Here is a 21666-nt window from a genome sequence, read left to right as displayed (position 1 = left end):
TCGAGATTCTGCTCAGTTTGTTATAGTAATTGTGAAGATCTCTGCATGCTCTTGAACATGCATGCTGTCTATGATTACATAAGAAGACATTTATTGTTACTGTAATCTCAAAGTGCACATGGATGTGTATGTTACTCAATACTCAAGTTGAATAAATACTGTTACATTGCAGTTATATTCGTTTGTAAGAAAGCCTTAACTTGAGGCTATTTACCCATGTATTTTCCACAGCACAATAGGTTAACAAAGGTTTACTAAGAAGTTGTGTCAATACTGAACTAAGAAGAAGTGACTGGTACTGTCTATTCTTTCTTACACTTACGGGACAAATACAACAGACAGACACACGTCAGACACATGTGACAAACAGAGATACAGAGTGGGAAAGCCAGTGTTTATTCACAACAGTAAGACTTAGTTGACGTATAGAAAAGCAAAATGACATTTAGAAAAGCATCCATCTCTGCTTCTCTTTCTCCTTGTCCTGTCCTCCTTCACTTCTTGGCAACAACCTTTTGGGTGTGGAGCTGGTAGATCTGTTCACAGGCAATGGAGAGGCCCACCACCAGAGAGACAAACTCCTCAAAGCTCACCTTCCCATCACCATTCTGGTCCAGATCCTTCATGATTGTGTCTATGGCGGCTGGGTCCTTCTGGGACTGAGAGGGAAGGAGAGATGGAAAGAATGAGTAAGAGAGAGAGGGGGGGGGGGTTAGATTGTCTTTGGATACCTCTTTAATAAAGTGAGAGAGAGAAATCAGAACGAGAGGGAAAGTGGGTGAGATGAGCGACAGAGAGAAAATGTAGAGGGACATAAAAGAGAGAGAGGGATGCCTGTGTTACCTTCAGGAAGCTGGCCAGTTCTGTCTTCATCAGCTCTTTGAGCTCCTTCTTGCTCAGTGTGTTGCCGTCACCATCCTTTTCAGCATAGCGATAGAACACCATGATCAGGGACTCCATGGAACGCTCCAACTCAGACGGCATGGCTGCAGATATTGACACACTGAGGAGGGGAGAGAGATTATGTCATTTAGGGTGGGTGTACTACTCTAGTCCTTGTATCGAAGTACACTTACACATTGGAGATCCTGCAACAGCCAGGCTGCTGGTTCAAACCCAACTCAGGCCAGTTCCATTAAATCACTACTTCATATCTCTATTAGACATATAATATAGCCTACCCCCACAATTAGTCTTTAATGCAAACAAGCAATGCACTTTTAGAGAGGATAGGAGTTGGCCTTCTTTGGCTCTGTAATCACATTCCTTGGCTGCTGTAAAGTTGTTCCACCCCTTATCACACATTCCCTCTACTGTCGACCCCTCTTTCTTTTAGTGCCTACCTATAAAATGACATGAACCGGCAGAGAAAAACATTTGTAGGTCTAACAGAGTTCTAAAACAAAAACATTATAGCCTACAAATGAAACATGAAAAGGTTTAGGTATAGATAGACTACATTATGTCAATCAGTAAATAGTATGGCCCATCAAACTGCATACCAAGCAAAGACTGTTTGTTTGCCATTGACGAGACAGATCATTAGCTAGGCACACTATATAAACCCGAAACAGTTATTAAAGTTGCTTGAGACCTGTTTATTACAGTAGATAACCTACTCCGTTAAACGATGGACGCTACTGTATAGAATAAGCGAAAAACGGTTACTTACCGAACTGAGTGCTGCTGGAGAACAGGATGGGGAAGTATCAAACTTGCGCAAGAGCTACGAGAATTTAAAGCGAGCAGGCAACGCCCCTCTGATTGTGTGTTTTAGCCTGTGTATCCAAGAGACGATGTCTGAGAGCCTGGTCTCAGAGCATTTCGTATTATTCTTTATGTAAATCAGCGGGACTCAATTTTGTATATGTTACGTTTCGTAAGGTATGTATTAAATTGTCGCAGTCATCCCATTTCGTATAATATGTTACGAATTATAATTCGTATAATATGTTTCTAATTTGCAAAATGTACAATATGACAAGCATTTTGCTACATCCACAGTAACATCTGCTAAATATACTGAAAAATATATATAAACGCAATATGCAACAATTTAAAAGATTTTACTGAGTTATAGTTCATATAAGGAAATCAGTCAATCTAAATATATTCATGGATTTCACATGACTGGGCAGGGGTGCAGCCATGGGTGGGCAGCCAGGCCCAGCCAACCCCCCCCCCCCCCCCCCCCCCTCAGTAACAAAGATGTAAACACATTTGTGCACAAAATTTGAGAGAAATAACCTTTTTGTGAGTATGGAGTTTGGCTTACGTTTAGGGGTTTAGTTTAGGAGTTGGGTTAAGTAGTTGTAAAGTAGCTAAAAAGTAGTAAGTAGGTGAAGTTGCTAATTAGCTAAAATGTTAAAGTTGTCTATGATGAGATTCAAACCGAAACCTTTAATTAGTTGCTAATTAGCTAAAATGCTAAAGTTGTCTATGATGAGATTCAAACCGAAACCTTTAATTAGTTGCTAATTAGCTAAAATGCTAAAGTTGTCTATGATGAGATTCAAACTGAAACCTTTAAGTAACCATCTGCCTTATGCAAGCATACCAAACGTAACATATAATACTAAATTGAGTGTCTCGGATTCACATTTACTATGTTACATCTAGTCTATGAGACCGGAGCTGCTGAGAGAGAGAGAGAGCAAGGGAGGGGAGAGGGAATTTGAGATAAGGCTTGATGTCATCTTTCAGTTATCTCAACTTAAACATGATTAAATAACCCAGATGGAGAGAGGGGTGACAAGAGTGCACACTAGTATGTTTATCAGAATAGTTCTATGGATGAAGAGGTTGGGATGAAGTTTGGATAGAATGTAATTTTATTCAGTTACATCTTCATTGTCCCCAGAGAGAGAACACATTTAGATCAGTTGGAGCATCATTGGCTTTGGGGCTGTCATGAATGCATGCATTTAACTAGCACAAGCAGATACAAATAAAAAGCAACACAATCTCCAAAAGATTGTTCAATCTCTAAAATTCAAATTGGTAAACTGCAATGCACTATGCACACCACAGGAGGCTGCTGATGGAAGGACGGCTCATAATAACGGCCGGAATGGTGCCAATGGAAACCATGTGTTTGATACGATTTCACCGATTCCGCTCCAGCCATTATCACAAGCCCGTCCTTCCCAATTAAGGTAACACCAAACTCCTTTGATGCACACTTATCAGGAGCAACACAATCGCCAAAAGGTTGTTCAGTCTCCAAAATGTTGATTGGTAAACTGTAATGCACTATGTACACTTATCAGGAGTTGGCTGTATATTGGTCATGTTTGGCACCATCAGTTTAATACATCACAGTAGTCCTCCTGACCAGAAGAAGAAACCTGGGCGTAAGTAATATGCTAAGCATGTGTTCTTCTGACACATATGTGATGGATATTCCAAGCTTATGTTGTATTGCTTCCCCAGCATCAGAACAGCACAGCCAGTCACTGGTAGTCATGAGAATCAACTCTCCCTCTTTTGAGTCTTGTGTTACATAGTGTCATGTCTTTGGCTATGCCGGATTAAGTGATATGACATGCTATTCTTTAAAACAATTGCTCCGTAATTACTATTACCTGGTTGAGCTAATCATGTAAATGTAATTAACTAGAGAGTCGGGCACCACAAAATATTTATAGAGCTGTTATCTTCCGAATAAACTCTTAAAGACCAAGGAATATTTTACATCAATAGCAGTCAATATCAATCTTCACCTCAATTCAGTCTCATCTGAAAGTTGTAAATTATTTTATCTGCACGAACCCTGGACGAAGAAAATTGTGTTTAATAATTTATTTACTAAATACCTAACTAATCACACAGAATTACACATACACTATTAATCATAACTTGATTACAAATTGCGTCATAAAGGAAAACGTCCCTGGCGGGAGGAACAGATATGACAGCTGGTTACACAAAGGAAAAGGGTTGGGTTTGAGTGAAAGAGCGGGAAGACTGAGGGACACAGGGAGAAGCTGTGCTATTGTAAATACAGTATCTTATGCGTTCTAAATTACCGCCCATTTGGAAAAGGAAAATGCTATAAATATTTCCTCTGAGCTGCGCTTCAGTAGGTTGGTGGTAGATGGAAGACCATGTTGCCAAACCGAGTCCTCTGAAGAATGTATCTGGTGGTCAATTGGATACGTTGTAGTAATGTCGTTGTGTGACAGACAGGATACTCTGTCTGTTTCTTCCTAACCCTCGTTTGCAGCTGCGGTTGCTAACTCAACGGCTAGGAGATATCACTTCTGTAGTGAATAAGAGTTCAAAGTTCATACCATTCGCAACCAAAGCTCACGCTGATGTTAGCTTCGTTCTGTAGTTATTATCTGAACCATTCTGACATAGGACCGTCGTCCTACATTCCCGGAACAGGAAGTTATGTTGTCGTCAAGGCTTTATATAGGAAGGGAGAGGAGGGCGTGTTTGAAAAGTTTTATAGCCCATGTCCCTTCACAGGGCGGGCCACTGAGTGAGCAGCCCTAACTTATGAAAATCCAAATCTCTCATTTTAGAAGCTAAAATCACATTTCATCCCATCACAAATAATTTCAAATTCAAACATTTAAATTGAACAACAGTTCCATGTGAATCCGATAACTCTGATGTGTAGACTTACCACTGTAGAGTTTATGTCATCTTATCATTGATGAGAATGCCTCAGATGACAACCGAACTGACATCATATTCATTAATTACCACCGCATATGTTCAATTGTTCGGAATACCAGAATATAGTTCATTTCCCCCCACCTACTGATGTTCCCCGAATCTCTATGTTAACCAAGGGTTTTGCAAATGTAACCTCAGTAGGGTAGAGAGAGGAAAAAGGGGTGAAGAGGTATTTATGACTGTTATAAACCTACCCCCCAGGCCAACGTCATGACAATAGTATAATTAACCTCTTCCTATATACATATATTATTTATGTCTTCTACTTTCTTTCATTACTGGACTTCCGTCCATTACTCCGGTGCTGCTGGAATCGCCCTTCACTCCGGAGCTGCCGGAATCGCCCGTCACTCCGGCATAGACGGAGTCTCCCGCCTGTCCGGCGCTGCCGGAATCTCCCGTCCATTCGGGACCCGTTGCTAGGTACCCCAATCCGGGGTCGGTGGCGAGGGTCGCCCCTCCTAAGGTGCCACATAAGTGGGCCGAGACTATGGTGGAGTGGGGTCCACGTCCCGCTCCAGAGCCGCCACCGCGGTAAATGCCCACCCAGACCCTCCCCTATAGGTTCAGGTTTTGCGGCACCTTTGGGGGGGAGGGGGGGTACTGTCACGTTCTGACCTTAGTTCCTTTTTTATGCCTTTATTTTAGTTGGTCAGAGCGTGAGTTGGGGTGGGCATTCTATGTTGTTTTTCTATGTTTTTTTCTGTTACATTTCTATGTGTTTGGCCTTGTATGGTTCTCAATCAGAGGTAGGTGTCAGTCGTTGTCTCTGATTGGGAGTCATATTTAGGTAGCCTGTTTTCTATTGTGTTTTGTGGGTGGTTGTATCCTGTGTTAGTGTTTTCACCATCCTTGCTACTCCTCCTCTAAAGAAGAGGAATTCCGTTACACATTGTATTTACTTAAAGCTTTTTTGTTTCTTTCCTTTTCCCTGTTAATTATTTTCTTTAAAGATGTCGGCACCAAATAACTATACATTTATGACACTAAACATTAGGGGTACTAAATGCCCAGTCACTTAACATTAGGGGTACTAAATGCCCAGTCACTTAACATTAGGGGTACTAAATGCCCAGTCACTTAACATTAGGGGTACTAAATGACCAGTCACTTAACATTAGGGGTACTAAATGACCAGTCACTTAACATTAGGGGTACTAAATGCCCAGTCACTTAACATTAGGGGTACTAAATGCCCAGTCACTTAACATTAGGGGTACTAAATGCCCAGTCACTTAACATTAGGGGTACTAAATGCCCAGTCACTTAACATTAGGGGTACTAAATGCCCAGTCACTTAACATTAGGGGTACTAAATGCCCAGTCACTTAACATTAGGGGTACTAAATGACCAGTCAAGCGCAAACACATTCTGAATGATCTAAAGCAGCATAAGGTTGATATAGCTCTTCTTCAGGAGACACACCTGACTGACTCTGAGTATGATAAGCTGAAGAGAGAGTGGGTGGGTCAAGTGTACTATTCATCTTTCACCTCTCGGTGAAATTACTCATTAATAAGCATGGCCCCTTTCAGATACAATCTCACATTAAAGACAAAGGGGGTAGGTTTGTGATCATTCAAAGTTTAATTAACAATGAGCCCATTACCATTGTGAATGTGTATGGGCCTAACCATGATGATCCTACATTTTACCAAGACATCCTTTTGAAGTTAACGTGCCCATCATCAGAGATTTTAATGGCAGTGGATTTTAACTTGGTACTGGACCCTTCCAGTGATAGATCTTCCTCTAATAGTATCAGTCTCACACAGGCAGCTAAAATGTTAAAAGCAGAAATTAAACACTTTGAACTTGTAGACTTATGGAGATTTCACAACCAAAAGGTTAAAGAATACTCATTTTACTCCCCTGTCAATGACAGTTTCTCTAGAATGGACTTATTTCTTATTCCTGCAGCCAAGGGAAGCTTAACTACTGGGTGTAAGTACTTACCAAGATGTATATCAGATCATTCTGCCCTGCTGGCTTCCGTACCTGTCAGTAGAGAACAGCCACCCTCAAGAAGATGGAGGTTTGGCACGTACTTACTCAATAATCCCACATTTGTAACATTTCTGAACACCTCATTTTATGGGAAGCTCTCCTTGCATATCTGAGGGGTCAAATCATATCCTTTAGTTCAGGTGCTCGTAAGATGTATAAGGCTCAAGTAAATTAGTTGGAGAATGAAATCAGAGATCTGGAAATTAACAGTGTAACATTTGACGACTCAACTCTACAAAAATTAGACTCAAAACGATTGGAATTTACCACCCCGACGACCTATAAAGCGGAGATAAAAACTACTACAAAACTACTACAAAACTACTACGAACATGGAGATAAAGTAGCATAGTTGCTTGCTTGGCAGATAAGACGAGAGGATGCTAGTAGAGTTATTAGCTCTATTAAACTACCTAATAACACAGTTGTTCACAGTCCTGAGGAAATGAATCTAGTCTTCAGGGAGTTTTATGAAACATTGTACAAGTCTGAAGGGGATGTCCCTGCCACAATGCATGAGTTATTGAACAAACTCAATGTACAAACTTTAACTGATGAGGATAGAGAGCACTTGGAGAAAGATTTACATAAGAGGAAATTAGGGAATCCATTTTCAACACTGATGGGGGAAAATCACCAGGGTTAGATGGATTCCCTATTTAATTACATTAATTCCTTTTACCCAAACTAATTGAGCCTCTTTGCAGTATGTTTAATTATGCCATAGAGACAGAAAAACTCCCAGACACTCTTGAAAAGGCACAGTTTTGTTCAAACCTGGGGAAGATCCTCTGCTTTGTGGGTCGTATAGACCAATATCTCTATTGAACACTTCATATAAGATTCTTGTGAAACTCATAGCTCTGGATAAGGTTCTTCCGGACTTGGTTGATATGGACCAAACAGGCTTTGCAAGAAACCGCTCATCTCCTGATAATATCAGACGGTTATTTAATATTATGCATTATGTAGAGAATGACCAAGAATCTGTAGTGGCGGCTTCATCAGATGTGGAAAAAGCTTTTGACCGCATAGAATGGAACTACCTGTTAGAAGTTTTACATAGGATGAATATTGGAGCTAAGTACATTGGTCTGATTAGATTACTGTACAAATGTCCGGTAGCTCAGATCCTGACTAATGGAAACATTTCCTCACAGATCTCTCTATCACGTGGCACAAGACAGGGTTGTCCCGCTAGTCCTCTCCTTTTTGTCTTTGGCTATAGAGCCACTGGCAGAAGGTTTTAGATCTCATCCATCCATCCATGGTGTTCGTATAGGTGGGCCTGAACATCTGGTCTCGCTATATGCCGATGACATTTTACTTTACCTCACTAAACCAGACATTTCACTCCGAGCATTAGTTGACATCCTGAAAGAATATGGGACCTTTTCAGGTTATAAAATAAACCCATCGAAGAGTATAATTATGCCTTTTAACAGGGCAGCTATGCAGAACCCAATCTTAGACCAGACGTTTTGTTGGAAACAACAGAAAATGACATATCTTGGATTGCAAATTCCCTCTGAAATTATTAAGACATATCAACTGAACTATACTCCACTTCTCAAACAGGTTGGGGAAGAACTGGATAGATGGCGGGATTGACCAATTTCTCTTATTGGGTGGGTCAATTGTGTAAAGATGAATATATTACAAAAATTCTTGTACCTTTTTCAAACCCTGCCCTTTCCTATTCCCAAAGTTCTTTTCAAACAACTTAATAGGAAGGTTTCTTCATTTCTGTGGAAAGGGAAACCCCCCAGAGTGAAACTCACAACTTTATGCGAACCATACTCAGAAGGAGGACTTACTCTACCTGACTTCCAGTTGTATTACTGGGCATCTCAGTTAAGGGCTGTGTGGGTATGGCAAAATACATCAACAAGTTCACCCTCTTGGAGACAGATTGAGGAGGAGTGTCTGACCCCTGCTACATTGGCATCTATACCTTATATTAGCCCACCTAAAGCTTTGCTAGGTCTCATAAACAACCCTTTCATTAAAAACACTTTAAATCTATGGATTGAAGTCTGCAAACAAACAGAAGGGCTTATATCTATATATGAACAAACACCTTTCTATAACCCCATTTTACCCAAAGCCCTGAGAGATGGTATTACATTTTCTTGGTTCAACAAAGGAATTAAAACATTTGGTAATCTCTATAGAGAAGGTGAACTATATCCTTTCAACAACTGGCAGTTCATGTTCAGTTACCTCAAACTCATTTCTTCAAGTACCTACAGGTTAGGCATTACATTGCCACTCAGCAGGGAGATAGGATTCAGCCCATGAATAAACCTAAAACTGATCAACTATGGCTGGAAAGGGATTAAAGGTTTCATTTCCTTTTTTTTTCTAAAAGCCTTAAAAATGTTGTTCAGCTGTTTGCGGATTCTAGAAATACGCTGGGAATATTTTAAGAGACACTGTAATACATGTGCGTAGCCTACTCTATGAGCAGTGTGTCCTTTCTGGTGGAAGTTCACATTTCAGAGTAGGCTTGGTTTTGTTTTCTGGGATATACAGCACCAGTCTAAAGTCTGGACACCTCATTCCAGGGTTTTTATTTGTACTATTTTCTACATTGTAGAATAATAGTGTAGACATAGCAAAAATAAAGAAAACACCTTGAATTAGGTGTCCAAACTTTTGACTGATATATTCATATTTGGGTAAATCTTGTTAGGAGTAGAACGGTTCGGTCAGAGTTCATAATGTAACAATTATTTGGACGCTTATGATTTTTTGGCCTACATTCCACATTGATCATCAGATCTTCATCAGACCCATTTCCAAAAACTAAGTTTTTTGTACTTTCAAATAATATTCCTTTCATCAAAAATCCATTGTGTACACTGGTGTGCTATAACTTTGAGTTAAAGCATCTTAGTACATGGCTGCTCTGTAAAAGGGATGTCAGATGTGTGTGTACCTGGAGCATCTATAAGGGGAACTTTGCCCATAGCAGCACTGAAGCGACAGTGCTTACCTTGACTTGTCTGTTTCAAGTAGCTTAAACCAAGAAAAATCTAGACACTATTTTCAATGGGTTTTAATTACAAATGCATTAACAACAACGTTTTTATACCAAAACAAAAAGGACGTCAATCAAAAATATGGATCTGTAGACAAGCATTTTGAAACAAGTGCTGAGTACATGGGGATGATGTAGGGAATGTAGAGACATGATTCTGGCTAGATCCCAAACTGCTTCCTTTCCTCCATCTCAGGCTATCTATACTGCTGAGAACAGTGTATGGATGGGCTGGGTAGGTCTCAGGCTATCTATACTGCTGAGAACAGTGTATGGATGGGCTGGGTAGGTCTCAGTTTATCTATACGGCTGAGAGGTGTCCAGTCCTTGGAGATCAGTGATCATAGAGTTAAGAAGTCAAGGAAAATATCTAAGAATGCTGGTTGGCACGACCTACAAAAAGGAAACTGGGGTACACTGTCATTGGCTAACCTACACCATTTCTCCCTTGCCTGGTTAGCCGTTGTAGTGGATGCTGATTGGATGACGGTATGAAAGTTTGATCTAATTAGTGACTTAGTTCTTTTTCTTGGCCTTGCTGGCAGCCTTGGCTGGCATTACCGTGGGAACGGCTGCCTGGTACAGAGCAGCAGACACTTTGTTGATGTAGTAGAGGGCGAACAGAGAGAATATCAGACTGGAGAGAGAACAAAATGAAACAGTCAGCACAGCAACAGCACGATATGGTTTGAGAAAAAAAAAACGTACTTCACTCCAAGTTCATTGATAATAGTAGTACTGTTATCATCACTACTATTCCTTTTTTCCTAAAGATTTGATTTGATCAACAATACAAAAGCAAACGACGACATCATACAAACATCAACTACATCACTCCTGCCCAGACTCACCAGCCCTCACCCCCTTATCTCCAGCGCCCGCATCACTTTCTGCCACATGGCCTCAAACAGCACAAATTTGTTTCTCTCCATCACCTGCGCACTTTACATTTTTAGATGTAAAGCATTTGACCCTTCCATTGCGTGAACGACAGATGATTGGTTGATTTCCAGTTGAAGTATATGTTTTTTTAAAGATGATTGATGAGAAAAGTGTTGTCCTACCCATCGGGTCTCTCACTGCACCCTCATATGCCATGTCTTTAAATATGCAGACAAACTCATTAAAAGCTCATTTACATTGTAATACTTCTGAGCCATCTTTCCAACTCCACCCATAACTTTTGGATTTTATAACATTCCCAGAAGGTCATGAATTATTGAGTCATTAGTAGTTTTACACTTTAGACATCTCTGCTGTTGTCCTGTAGAATTTGTGAATTTTGTCTCTTGTATAATAAATTCAATACATGAATTTATACTGGATTAAGCGTACATTTTTGTAAACTGTAATGTCGTTAGTTATGATCCAACATTACTTCCATCTTGTGCCAATATCAGTTGTTTTTAAATCTTGGTTCCAATAGTTTCTATTTCTTTCTAAGAGATTGTCAGTTGGATCGGCTCTCTGCTATTCCATAAGTCCTTCATGTCATCACTGAGTTCAGTTGTTAAGAGAGTTTCTGTGTGTGGTGCACCTGGGTTTGTCAGTAGTCAGGGAGTTCATACTTACCATGTGGTGACACACACACGGTGCACCAGCCCAGAGGCAAACAGAGAGAGGCACAGGCACACCAGGACTGGTGGACAGGAGAGAAATGAACACCCGTTAAAACAGGACCGAGTGGGTGCTGATCCGCTACACTATTCAGGTGCACCCATACTCATGACAAGAGGCTCAGTGAATGTGTGTGAAACACAGGAAATAGATTCTGTGCATCACTCTGTAGTTGTGAAGACAGACTTACTCTCTGGGAAGATCTTGACCTGGAATCCCTTGCCGAAGATGAGGTTTTCCAGGTTACTGAAGGCCTGGTTGGAGAAAGGGTTAAGGAGGGAAACACAGTGGGAGAGAAGAGACAATTTAAATGGCTTCCAACACTCTACTCAGCAAACTGGATGCAGTTTATCACAGTGCCATCCGCTTTGTTACTAAAGCACCTTATACCACCCACCGCTGTGACCTGTATGCTCTAGTCGGCTGGCCCTCGCTACATATTCGTCGCCAGATCCACTGGCTCCAGGTCATCTACAAATCCATGTTAGGTAAAGTTCCACCTTATCTCAGTTCACTGGTCACGATGGCAACACCCACCCGTAGCACGCGCTCCAGCAGGTGTATCTCACTGATCATCCCTAAAGCCAACACCTCATTTGGCTGCCTTTCCTTCCAGTTCTCTGCTACCTGTGACTGGAACGAATTGCAAAAATCGTTGAAGTTGGAGACTTTTACCTTACTCACCAACTTTAAACATCTGCTATCTGAGCAGCTAACCGATCGCTGCAGCTGTACATAGTCCATCGGTAAATAGCCCACCCAATTTACCTACCTCATCCCCATACTGTTTTTATTTATTTACTTTTCTGCTCTTTTGCACACCAATATCTCTACCTGTACATGACCATCTGATCATTTATCACTCCAGTGTTAATCTGTTAAATTGTAATTATTCGCCTACCTCCTCATGCCTTTTGCACACAATGTATATAGACTCTTTTTCTACTGTGTTATTGACTTGTTTACTCCATGTGTAACTGTGTTGCTGTCTGTTCACACTGCTATGCTTTATCTTGGCCAGGTCGCAGTTGTAAATGAGAATAAATAAAATAAACACTTAATGTGGTGGTTTTATTTGACCTTTATATGTTCAGTGATCCTTACTGTATTTATTTATCCCCATACTGTATTTATTTATCCCCTACTGTATTTATTTATCCCCATACTGTATTTATTTATCCCCATATGGTATTTATTTATCCCCATATGGTATTTATTTATCTTGCTCCTTTGCACCCCAGTATCTCTACTTGCACATGAATCACTCGTGTTTAATTGGTATATTGTAATTAGCTCACCACCATGGCCTATTTATTGCCTTACCTTCCTTCTTACCTCATTTGCACACACTGTATAGACTTTTTCTACTGTATTATTGACTGTTTGTTTATTCCATGTGTAACTTTGTGTTGTTGTTTGTCGAACTGCTTTGCTTTAGTCTTGGCCAGGTTGCACTTGTAGCCTACCTGGCTAAATAAAGGTTAAATAAATATATTAAAAAATAAACCCTGCCATGACTCACAGTGCTGCATGTGGACTATAGAACCAACCAAATGACTGTCTGCTTCCATCACTTGGGAACTCAAGGGAACACACAGACTTTAGCTGCCTGGCTTTACAAACAGCTTACTCTGACAAGTTTACAACCCTAAGCCTATCTGAGGTCTACCTAGATTGCATTGTATGCAGTGCTGCTATGTTGTGGTGTGTTTTGGTGTAAGGAGGATACTGTGAGGGAGCAGATGAAGAGGACAGAGCCCAGGAAGCCTCCCAGGATGGTGTGCAACTCTGTAGAGCCCAGCTGTCTGCTGAACATCTGCATCCCAGCAAACACCAACACAGAGAACAGACTGGACAGAACCAGGGATGTGCCTGTGTTCACCGCTAGAGGGAGGGGAGAGGCAGATTACACAGTTTGTGACAGTAGTAGAACAATCATCTAAGGGACTGCAGCTGGACTGAAGAGGCCAGATTCTAACATAATAATATTATCAACAATTGGGTTTATATTTCATCTTTGAGTGACAGAAACATAAAATAACTAGGCTATACGAAACATTTCACTGTATCCTAACAGCAGTCTTTACGCCACGTCAGTGTACACTCTTGAAAGATTCCGTGTGGAAACACCCTCTCTCGAATAATGAAAATACCTAACTAGGTAGCTACAAGAAAACTGTATCATACATTTTGACAACACAGCCTACCTACCGTTAAACTGAAGAAATATACATTGTTGGCAAGTGTATTCTGCACAAAATAGCTACGTAACTAACAAAGTTAGCAATGAATGGCAAGTCTACCGTTACACAACTAGCTATCGTTAGCTAGATAACGTAAAGGTATCTATCCCTCAATACTTATTTTCAACGCACAAACATAGATCAACATTAAACAGTAACGTTAGCCTTGCAGAACTTACCCATGTTTTGATATTTAATCAATAATTACGTTTTTGACACAGAAGATCATGCGTTTTCGATATCCTTTCAAAACACAGGCAGCTCCAGGAACAAACTCCGTTTCTGCTACACGGAACCTATGAGAGGTGGCACACGTAGGAGTCGAATGTGAAGTGCCAATCAGATTCTAGCAACACAAAACGTGCGTCAAGACTGACACATCCACTGAACACATTTTTCAAGGGGTGTTTATTAAATAAATACTAGATTACACAGGTAAAATACTTTAATCGTAATTTTTTTGACATATCTGATGGTAGCTACACCCCTATATCACCACATTTTAGATTCATTTAAAAAGCATATTAAAAGAAAGAAATGGTTTACAAGTGACTCTACAATGAAATGAAAAACAAACTGGGATAGCTTCAGCTTGATAAAACATATATTTTTTAGGTAAACGTTTTAGAAAGGTGGTACTCAAATCCTATGGTACAGAGGACCATTTAGCATGGTGAAGAAAAAGATGGTTACTTGTGTCTATACATTCAGCTTAGCAATTAGGATCAATACGCTGGAATTTTTAGAAATCTTCCTCTCTGCCTGGGTACATACAGTTTCCATCTATAACGCCCACAATCCTGAAACACACACCACAGCTTAAAATAAATAAATATACTAATCTGACTATTGATGGATAGATAAAGGCTGTGTCAAAAGTCAGAAGGCCAGATTCGAACCTATGCAGTCACTGTATCGGATGCTGCAGCTTAGAGCACCCACATCTTAACCAGCTCTGTTGTCTTTATCACTACGATCACCATCCAGCATCACTAACATCAACTATGTCTCCTTGACACTATTGAACAGTCACAATGTGTCACTTGGACAGCTGTGTACAAGTGCTGGGAAGGAAGGACACTACATTCCAGACCGAACATTGATGTGAAACACTGCTCTCGGTTATAGTGGCTTCTTCTTCAGTCCGAACACTGCGATGAAGAGTAGGATCTCCACAAATGCAGGGAGAACACTACGGGAGATAGAGAGGATGGCAGCATTATGAGCAAAGCATCAACCTGCACGAGGCAAAAATGACTCAAATAACTCCAGGACACACACACACAATGTCTGTCTGTCTGTTAGTCAGTCTGTCTGTCTGTCACACACACAAACCTGCAGAAGGCAAAAATAACCCAGTATGTCCAACACTCCCATCTCTGGAAGACAAAGAAAGACAGGGAGACGGACGCGCTGCAGTGGACAGCCAACGCTGGAGGAGACGTTAGTCAGGGAAACAAAACCTCTGAGGAGAAACACACACACACACACTAACCTGCAGAAAGCAAGGATCCACCAGTATATTTCACATGCCCATTGTTCAAACAGAAAGAACAGCAGAGCCACAGAGGCACTTGCATGGGCTGCAGTCGCTAGTGTGTGGATGGAGAGATGGATGCATGGATGGTGTATGGGGAAGGAGTCCTGAGTCAGGGAATCTTAACCAAACCAATAAAAAGATTACTTCCTAAACCTTATATCCATGTCCATATTAACATCCCCTTGCTGATCTGAAAGAAGAGTATAACTTCCTGCATACTGCTTACATCTGTCAATTCCATCCCATGTTCTTCACCATTCCTAGAGTCACACTGTGCAGGCTTTCATTCTTGCCCAGCACCAACACTCAGCTACTCAACAAAACATCAAGACCTTGAGTAGCCTCCTTGTTGATGTGACTGGCGGCCACACAAAATTAGTACTGTGCAAGAACGAAAGCAAACTGTAGTTCTCCAGGACTAGGACTGGTGACCACTGCTGTACTATGCATTATGTGTACTTTGGATATGTGGAAGAGTTTTGAGAACATGTAAAGGATACAGAGGAGGCCCTGGGTGCAGTTGAACATAGACACACCAGAGAAGAAGCCAGCCAACTCTATAGCAAACAGACCCATGGTGACTGACAACGCTACCACCAACCTAGAAGAGAGAGACAGAGAAAGATAGAGAGGAGAGAAAGATATATATATAGATAGATAGAGAGAGAGACAGACAGACAAAGATAGAGAGAGAGAGAGTGTGTTTAAGACAAGTGATTTATCAAAACCTACAGCAATTATTTTGGGATAGACTGTGTGTGTGTAAGGTTAGGAGTCCTGTCCTGGGTGAAAGATGCTTACTTGGTGTCCTCCTTGTCGTATTGGTCCTGTGTGAAATCCAAAGGCAGGCAAGCTTCAACATTGTTCTCCTGTGGGCCAATGAGTATGATTACTTCAGAGATAGATCTACGCAGTATCACTAGATTCTGAGCACGGTTGAAACACAATATATTATAGAAGAGCATGTTGATGATGTCGTGAACAACAACTGGTGTCTTCTAGATGCCAGATACAGACATGAGACATGCCACACACAGAGGATATGGTTTGTCCATAACCTTGCCAGTACTCAGAACATACCCGTGACCAGAAAATGGTGATGACGATGACGAGGTGAGCAGTGAGAGTCAGGAATCGAGCCGGGACCAGGCTGCTGACTGCAGACATTGCCCCAGCAAAGATGTGCCTGTATGGGTACTATGGTACCTAGAATAAAGAGGCGGAATAGGCAAACGTTGACAAGTAACGTTAATGTTATTATTGCCAATAGAAACAACAAAATCCGTGTGTGACTTGAGCCTGCTGCAATACAACACAATATAGGCTGTAAATGTTAGCTAGACTGCTAACGGTAACGTTAAGACTACTCAAATTAATGTGAACAGCACTTTATATACAATGTGTTGACTAAGTAACGTTACTATTAGCAAATGTATAAGCTAATTTATCCGCACACTCACCTTGATAGTGCTAACTTAGCTAGCTAATGTACCCAATACAGGACATACGACGTTGTTCAACTCGTTAGTCAATATTTGGAGCCAAAAACTAGCCACATTTGATGATACATTTACCATTAATTGAAACAACTGTGTCTAGGACTAGAAACACCAGACGCTTCAGCTGCAGGCATGGCTTAGCTCGTTGCTACAACAACTTAAATCTGGGGTGCATTCCAGAACGTAAGGTTTCGTTAACGATTTAGGACGGAAACAGACCAGTTGAGGATGAGGAACGCTTCTTCGTGAACGCGTCATTCTAGTAGCGTTTTATAATCTCACGTCGCCATCTAGTGGCTAGAATAAAATCAAAATGTATTGGTCACGTAGACATATTTAGCAGATGTTATTGCGGGTGTAGCGAAATGCTTGTGTTCCTAGCTCCAACAGTGCAGTAGTTAGTTTCTAACAATTCACAACAATACACACAAATCTAAAAGTAAAAGACTGGAATGAAGAATTAATATAAATATTAGGATGAGCAATGTCGGAGTGGTGTTGACTAAAATACAGTAGAATAGAGTACAGTATATGAGATGAGTAAAGCAAATCAAATCAAATCAAATTTATTTATATAGCCCTTCGTACATCAGCTGATATCTCAAAGTGCTGTACAGAAACCCAGCCTAAAACCCCAAACAGAAAGCAATGCAGGTGTAGAAGCACGGTGGCTAGGAAAAACTCCCTAGAAAGGCCAAAACCTAGGAAGAAACCTAGAGAGAAACCAGGCTATGTGGGGTGGCCAGTCCTCTTCTGGCTGTGCCGGGTGGAGATTATAACAGAACATGGCCAAGATGTTCAAATGTTCATAAATGACCAGCATGGTCGTATAATAATAAGGCAGAACATTTGAAACTGGAGCAGCAGCACGGTCAGATGGACTGGGGACAGCAAGGAGTCATCATGTCAGATAGTCCTGGGGCATGGTCCTAGGGCTCAGGTCCTCCGAAAGAGAGAAAAAAGAGAGAATTAGAGAGAGCATATGTGGGGTGGCCAGTCCTCTTCTGGCTGTGCCGGGTGGAGATTATAACAGAACATGGCCAAGATGTTCAAATGTTCATAAATGATCAGCATGTTCGAATAATAAGAAGGCAGAACAGTTGAAACTGGAGCAGCAGCACGGCCAGGTGGACTGGGGACAGCAAGGAGTCATCATGTCAGGTAATCCTGGGGCATGGTCCTAGGGCTCAGGTCCTCCGAGAGAGAGAAGGAGAGAATTAGAGAACGCACACTTAGATTCACACAGGACACCGAATAGGACAGGAGAAGTACTCCAGATATAACAAACTGACCCCAGCCCCCCGACACATAAACTACTGCAGCATAAATACTGGAGGCTGAGACAGGAGGGGTCAGGAAAAGCAGTATGTAAACATGATTAAAGTGAAACAATTGTCATGTAGGTAGGGTCATATGCAATGTATGCATCAATATCAGTGTTCTGTTTTCTCCAGACATGATATGCAGTGGCAGTAAAATAATGTCATTCATTTTTGTGACAATTACATTTCAAACCAATTCTGCCCAAAATATTCATAATGATTATGTGTATAGGCCTACACAGTGAGAAACACGCACGCACACACACACACACACACACACACACACACACACACACACACACACACACACACACACACACACACACACACACACACACACACACACACATTTCGGCAATCAGTTTTCCATCGCTCATTTGCACGTCACGTCAATGATATCTTATCACTGAGTGGGACTGTGGGTCAATTAACCTTGTCGGAGTGGACGCCCTGGTTCTAGTTTGTGAGCTAGACAGGCTACTACCTGGGAAGGTCTCCCACTCAGAAGTACGAGATGGGGAGGGGGGCGGGGTTAGGTTGACCTCAGGTCTCCCCACTGGAAGCCGGAGGTAGGCGGAGTGGGGGAATCAAATAGCGCACCTCTATCAAATAGCGCACCTCTAACTTTGTACAGTACAAATGCAATTAGTAAAATAAGTCACACTACGAAATGCTACCGAATAAACCACAATTAATTCATAATACAGTGAATAATATATAGTTTCACAGACATATTGTTGCATTTTTTTCTGGTTTGTGCAAAATTGTTAAGAATAAAATAAAAGCAGTCTGCACATCACCAAGGTGAATTGGTTTAGTCTTGACTCTTGGTTGACAGTGTTGGGGGATGGGTCATGTAGTCTTGACTCTTGGTTGACAGTGTTGGGGGATGGGTCATGTAGTCTTGACTCTTGGTTGACAGTGTTGGGGGATGGGTAATGTAGTCTTGACTCTTGGTTGACAGTGTTGGGGATGGGTCATGTAGTCTTGACTCTTGGTTGACAGTGTTGGGGGATGGGTAATGTAGTCTTGACTCTTGGTTGACAGTGTTGGGGGATGGGTAATGTAGTCTTGACTCTTGGTTGACAGTGTTGGGGGATGGGTCATGTAGTCTTGACTCTTGGTTGACAGTGTTGGGGGATGGGTCATGTAGTCTTGACTCTTGGTTGACAGTGTTGGGGGATGGGTCATGTAGTCTTGACTCTTGGTTGACAGTGTTGGGGGATGGGTCATGTAGTCTTGACTCTTGGTTGACAGTGTTGGGGGATGGGTCATGTAGTCTTGACTCTTGGTTGACAGTGTTGGGGGATGGGTCATGTAGTCTTGACTCTTGGTTGACAGTGTTGGGGGATGGGTCATGTAGTCTTGACTCTTGGTTGACAGTGTTGGGGGATGGGTCATGTAGTCTTGACTCTTGGTTGACAGTGTTGGGGGATGGGTCATGTAGTCTTGACTCTTGGTTGACAGTGTTGGGGGATGGGTCATGTAGTCTTGACTCTTGGTTGACAGTGTTGGGGGATGGGTCATGTAGTCTTGACTCTTGGTTGACAGTGTTGGGGGATGGGTCATGTAGTCTTGACTCTTGGTTGACAGTGTTGGGGGATGGGTTATGTAGTCTTGACTCTTGGTTGACAGTGTTGGGGGATGGGTAATGTAGTCTTGACTCTTGGTTGACAGTGTTGGGGGATGGGTCATGTAGTCTTGACTCTTGGTTGACAGTGTTGGGGGATGGGTAATGTAGTCTTGACTCTTGGTTGACAGTGTTGGGGGATGGGTCATGTAGTCTTGACTCTTGGTTGACAGTGTTGGGGGATGGGTCATGTATTCTTGACTCTTGGTTGACCGTTTTGGGGGATGGGTCATGTAGTCTTGACTCTTGGTTAACAGTGTTGGGGGATGGGTCATGTAGTCTTGACTCCGTGTTGATAGTGTTGGGGGATGGGTCATGTAGTCTTGACTCTTGGTTGACAGTGTTGGGGGATGGGTCATGTAGTCTTGACTCTTGGTTGACAGTGTTGGGGGATGGGTCATGTATTGATGCTCCAGTGACAAATCAACCCAAATTTGTTTCTATTTGTCTTTGTAACTTATTTTTGTTATTTATGAGTCTTATTTGTTAATATATTTTTTATATTTCTATAGTTTTAAATGTTATGTTTATTTATTTGTGTTGTTCCAAATGTCAGAATACAAATTACAGTTAGTGCAGAATGGTGCTTTTTTGGGTGGGGTGGAGAAGGTGGAGCGCTGAAGGGGGCCATAGAAGCTAGAACCGAAACTGCACACGCACGCACACACACAGATAGAGCGAGAGAGAGAGCACTTGAACCTGTTTCACTCAGCAGAAATCACCACGCATGCTCTATCCTCCACTATTGAATATCATCTTATCAGCGCGAGCCCAGTGGAAAGGGACAGAAATCAACGCTGCGCACTCCAGACCATATACATCCGGTCAGACTAATATGCGATAGCCTATATCTAGGCTACATATGGTTGATTGACCAAGCTTTTAACATTTGCTTTATTCACCCTAGGACAACATATTTGAGTATATTACTAGGCCTAGGCTACGATTGTGAATTTGACAGACCAGGCTACATTCGCATCAACACCGCGTTTTATCCTAAAGGATGGCTGAAGCAGAACTACAGGCGTTTACGTCTATGATGGACGCACTCGTTCAAATCAGCGTAAGTGTGGTGATGATTAATTAGACCTATTTGTTTACCATAAATGTTATGTGGAGACTGGAGCCTATTTTGTTATTCTGTAGGCCAACAGACCTAGGCTATAGCAAACAGATGTGGTTTGGTTACCTGTATTTCAATTGGCCGCTCAGAGAGAAATTCCTCAGCTAAGCTATTTATATAATGTTATTAATATTGCATCATGTTTTTAGTTAAACTGTGTTTTCAGCACGCCACGTAGGCCAACCTACATAACATATAGAGGCCTTCACATCTGTTTTGGCATCAACATTTCATCATCCTTCATACATAATTCTTAGGCTATATTTTTCTTCAATGTGAAATGGTCTGCTTTTGTTATTAGATTGACTAAAATTGAGTCTGAGCTATACATTAGAAATGGGCGGCTGGTCACTATCGGTTGGTTATTGACACACCTAGCTATGAGGTAAAAGGTGAAAGGGGGATTACATGGATAGCCAATATATATATATGTTTGAAGCCTATCGGTCGAATGTGTAGCCCAGCATGCACAGACAAAAAACATTGGGCCGGATGATATGATTTGCAATCTCGCAACACCGTGAGCAGGGAACGGATGATGTTTGTCGCCATAGAAACGGGATTCAGGGAGCGCCAGCACGCGGCGGCGGTCTTGGCTCTCGCGCATCACAGGTGCAGAACCCCCCTGGGCGCAGAGAGAACCCACCGACACCGACTATTCTGGCCGAGCCGGGGAAAGAAAAAACATTGATAGAGGGGAGAGAGAGAGAGGTGTAGTCATCCTTATCGAAGCCTTATCCATGTGAATGCTATTTTCCCGGTAGCCAGTAGCCTTGGCCCATCATGAATTTCCATAGCCGGCCTAGGGAAGGTGAAGTCGGCTAGGACTTGCCCGGTAATATAGCCTATTTTGTGCATTGAAATCCAATTTAATGTAATTAATTGTTACCATAAAATGAATCTCTTCTCACCATCATGGTGGCTTGTATTAACTGAACTGAGGAAGGTTAGAATC

General features: G+C 41.7%; 2 protein-coding genes across 8 annotated transcripts; both read right to left on the bottom strand.

Moving 5' to 3' along the window:
* Positions 1-373: 373 nt before the first annotated feature.
* Positions 374-1801, bottom strand: LOC109885507 (protein S100-A1-like). Its single transcript, XM_020477354.2, has 3 exons — positions 1673-1801; positions 844-1003; positions 374-659 (listed from the first exon to the last, which is right to left on the bottom strand). Exons 2-3 carry the CDS (start codon positions 982-984, stop codon positions 495-497), a joined length of 306 nt encoding a protein of 101 aa, XP_020332943.1. The 5' UTR covers positions 985-1003; positions 1673-1801; the 3' UTR covers positions 374-494.
* A 7938-nt stretch (positions 1802-9739) lies between these two features.
* LOC109885506 (transmembrane protein 107) lies at positions 9740-16903 on the bottom strand. 7 transcript variants are annotated; one of them, XM_031837392.1, is made up of 9 exons: positions 16598-16853; positions 16218-16343; positions 15939-16006; positions 15638-15738; positions 13777-15189; positions 13084-13238; positions 11545-11608; positions 11310-11376; positions 9740-10374 (listed from the first exon to the last, which is right to left on the bottom strand). In XM_031837392.1, the coding sequence occupies exons 5-9, from the start codon at positions 13778-13780 to the stop codon at positions 10254-10256; spliced, it is 411 nt and encodes a 136-aa protein (XP_031693252.1). In that variant the 5' UTR covers positions 13781-15189; positions 15638-15738; positions 15939-16006; positions 16218-16343; positions 16598-16853; the 3' UTR covers positions 9740-10253. The 7 variants fall into 7 exon arrangements, with proteins under 7 accessions (XP_031693252.1, XP_031693258.1, XP_031693254.1 ...); XM_031837398.1 differs by having other exon boundaries at positions 13084-14789; positions 14933-15029; positions 16218-16334; XM_031837394.1 differs by having other exon boundaries at positions 13084-15029.
* Positions 16904-21666: the final 4763 nt, after the last annotated feature.

The sequence above is a fragment of the Oncorhynchus kisutch genome, linkage group LG2, assembly GCF_002021735.2.
Source record: "Oncorhynchus kisutch isolate 150728-3 linkage group LG2, Okis_V2, whole genome shotgun sequence".
In the NCBI taxonomy this organism is placed as follows: domain Eukaryota; kingdom Metazoa; phylum Chordata; class Actinopteri; order Salmoniformes; family Salmonidae; genus Oncorhynchus; species Oncorhynchus kisutch.
The sequence above is the reverse complement of the archived record's forward strand: the minus strand, read 5'-3'. Positions and strand labels throughout refer to the sequence as shown.

Coding starts and splice junctions, on each gene's coding strand:
- LOC109885507 (XM_020477354.2), bottom strand. CDS start 984: ATGCCGTCTGAGTTGGAGCGTTCCATGGAGTCCCTGATCATGGTGTTC. Junction 660..843: donor AACTGGCCAGCTTCCTGAAG/GTAACACAGGCA, acceptor CTTCCCTCTCAG/TCCCAGAAGGACCCAGCCGC.
- LOC109885506 (XM_020477353.2), bottom strand. CDS start 16,304: ATGTCTGCAGTCAGCAGCCTGGTCCCGGCTCGATTCCTGACTCTCACT. Junction 15,739..15,938: donor TACGACAAGGAGGACACCAA/GTAAGCATCTTT, acceptor TCTCTCTTCTAG/GTTGGTGGTAGCGTTGTCAG. Junction 14,790..15,092: donor TGGATCCTTGCTTTCTGCAG/GTTAGTGTGTGT, acceptor TATCTCCCGTAG/TGTTCTCCCTGCATTTGTGG.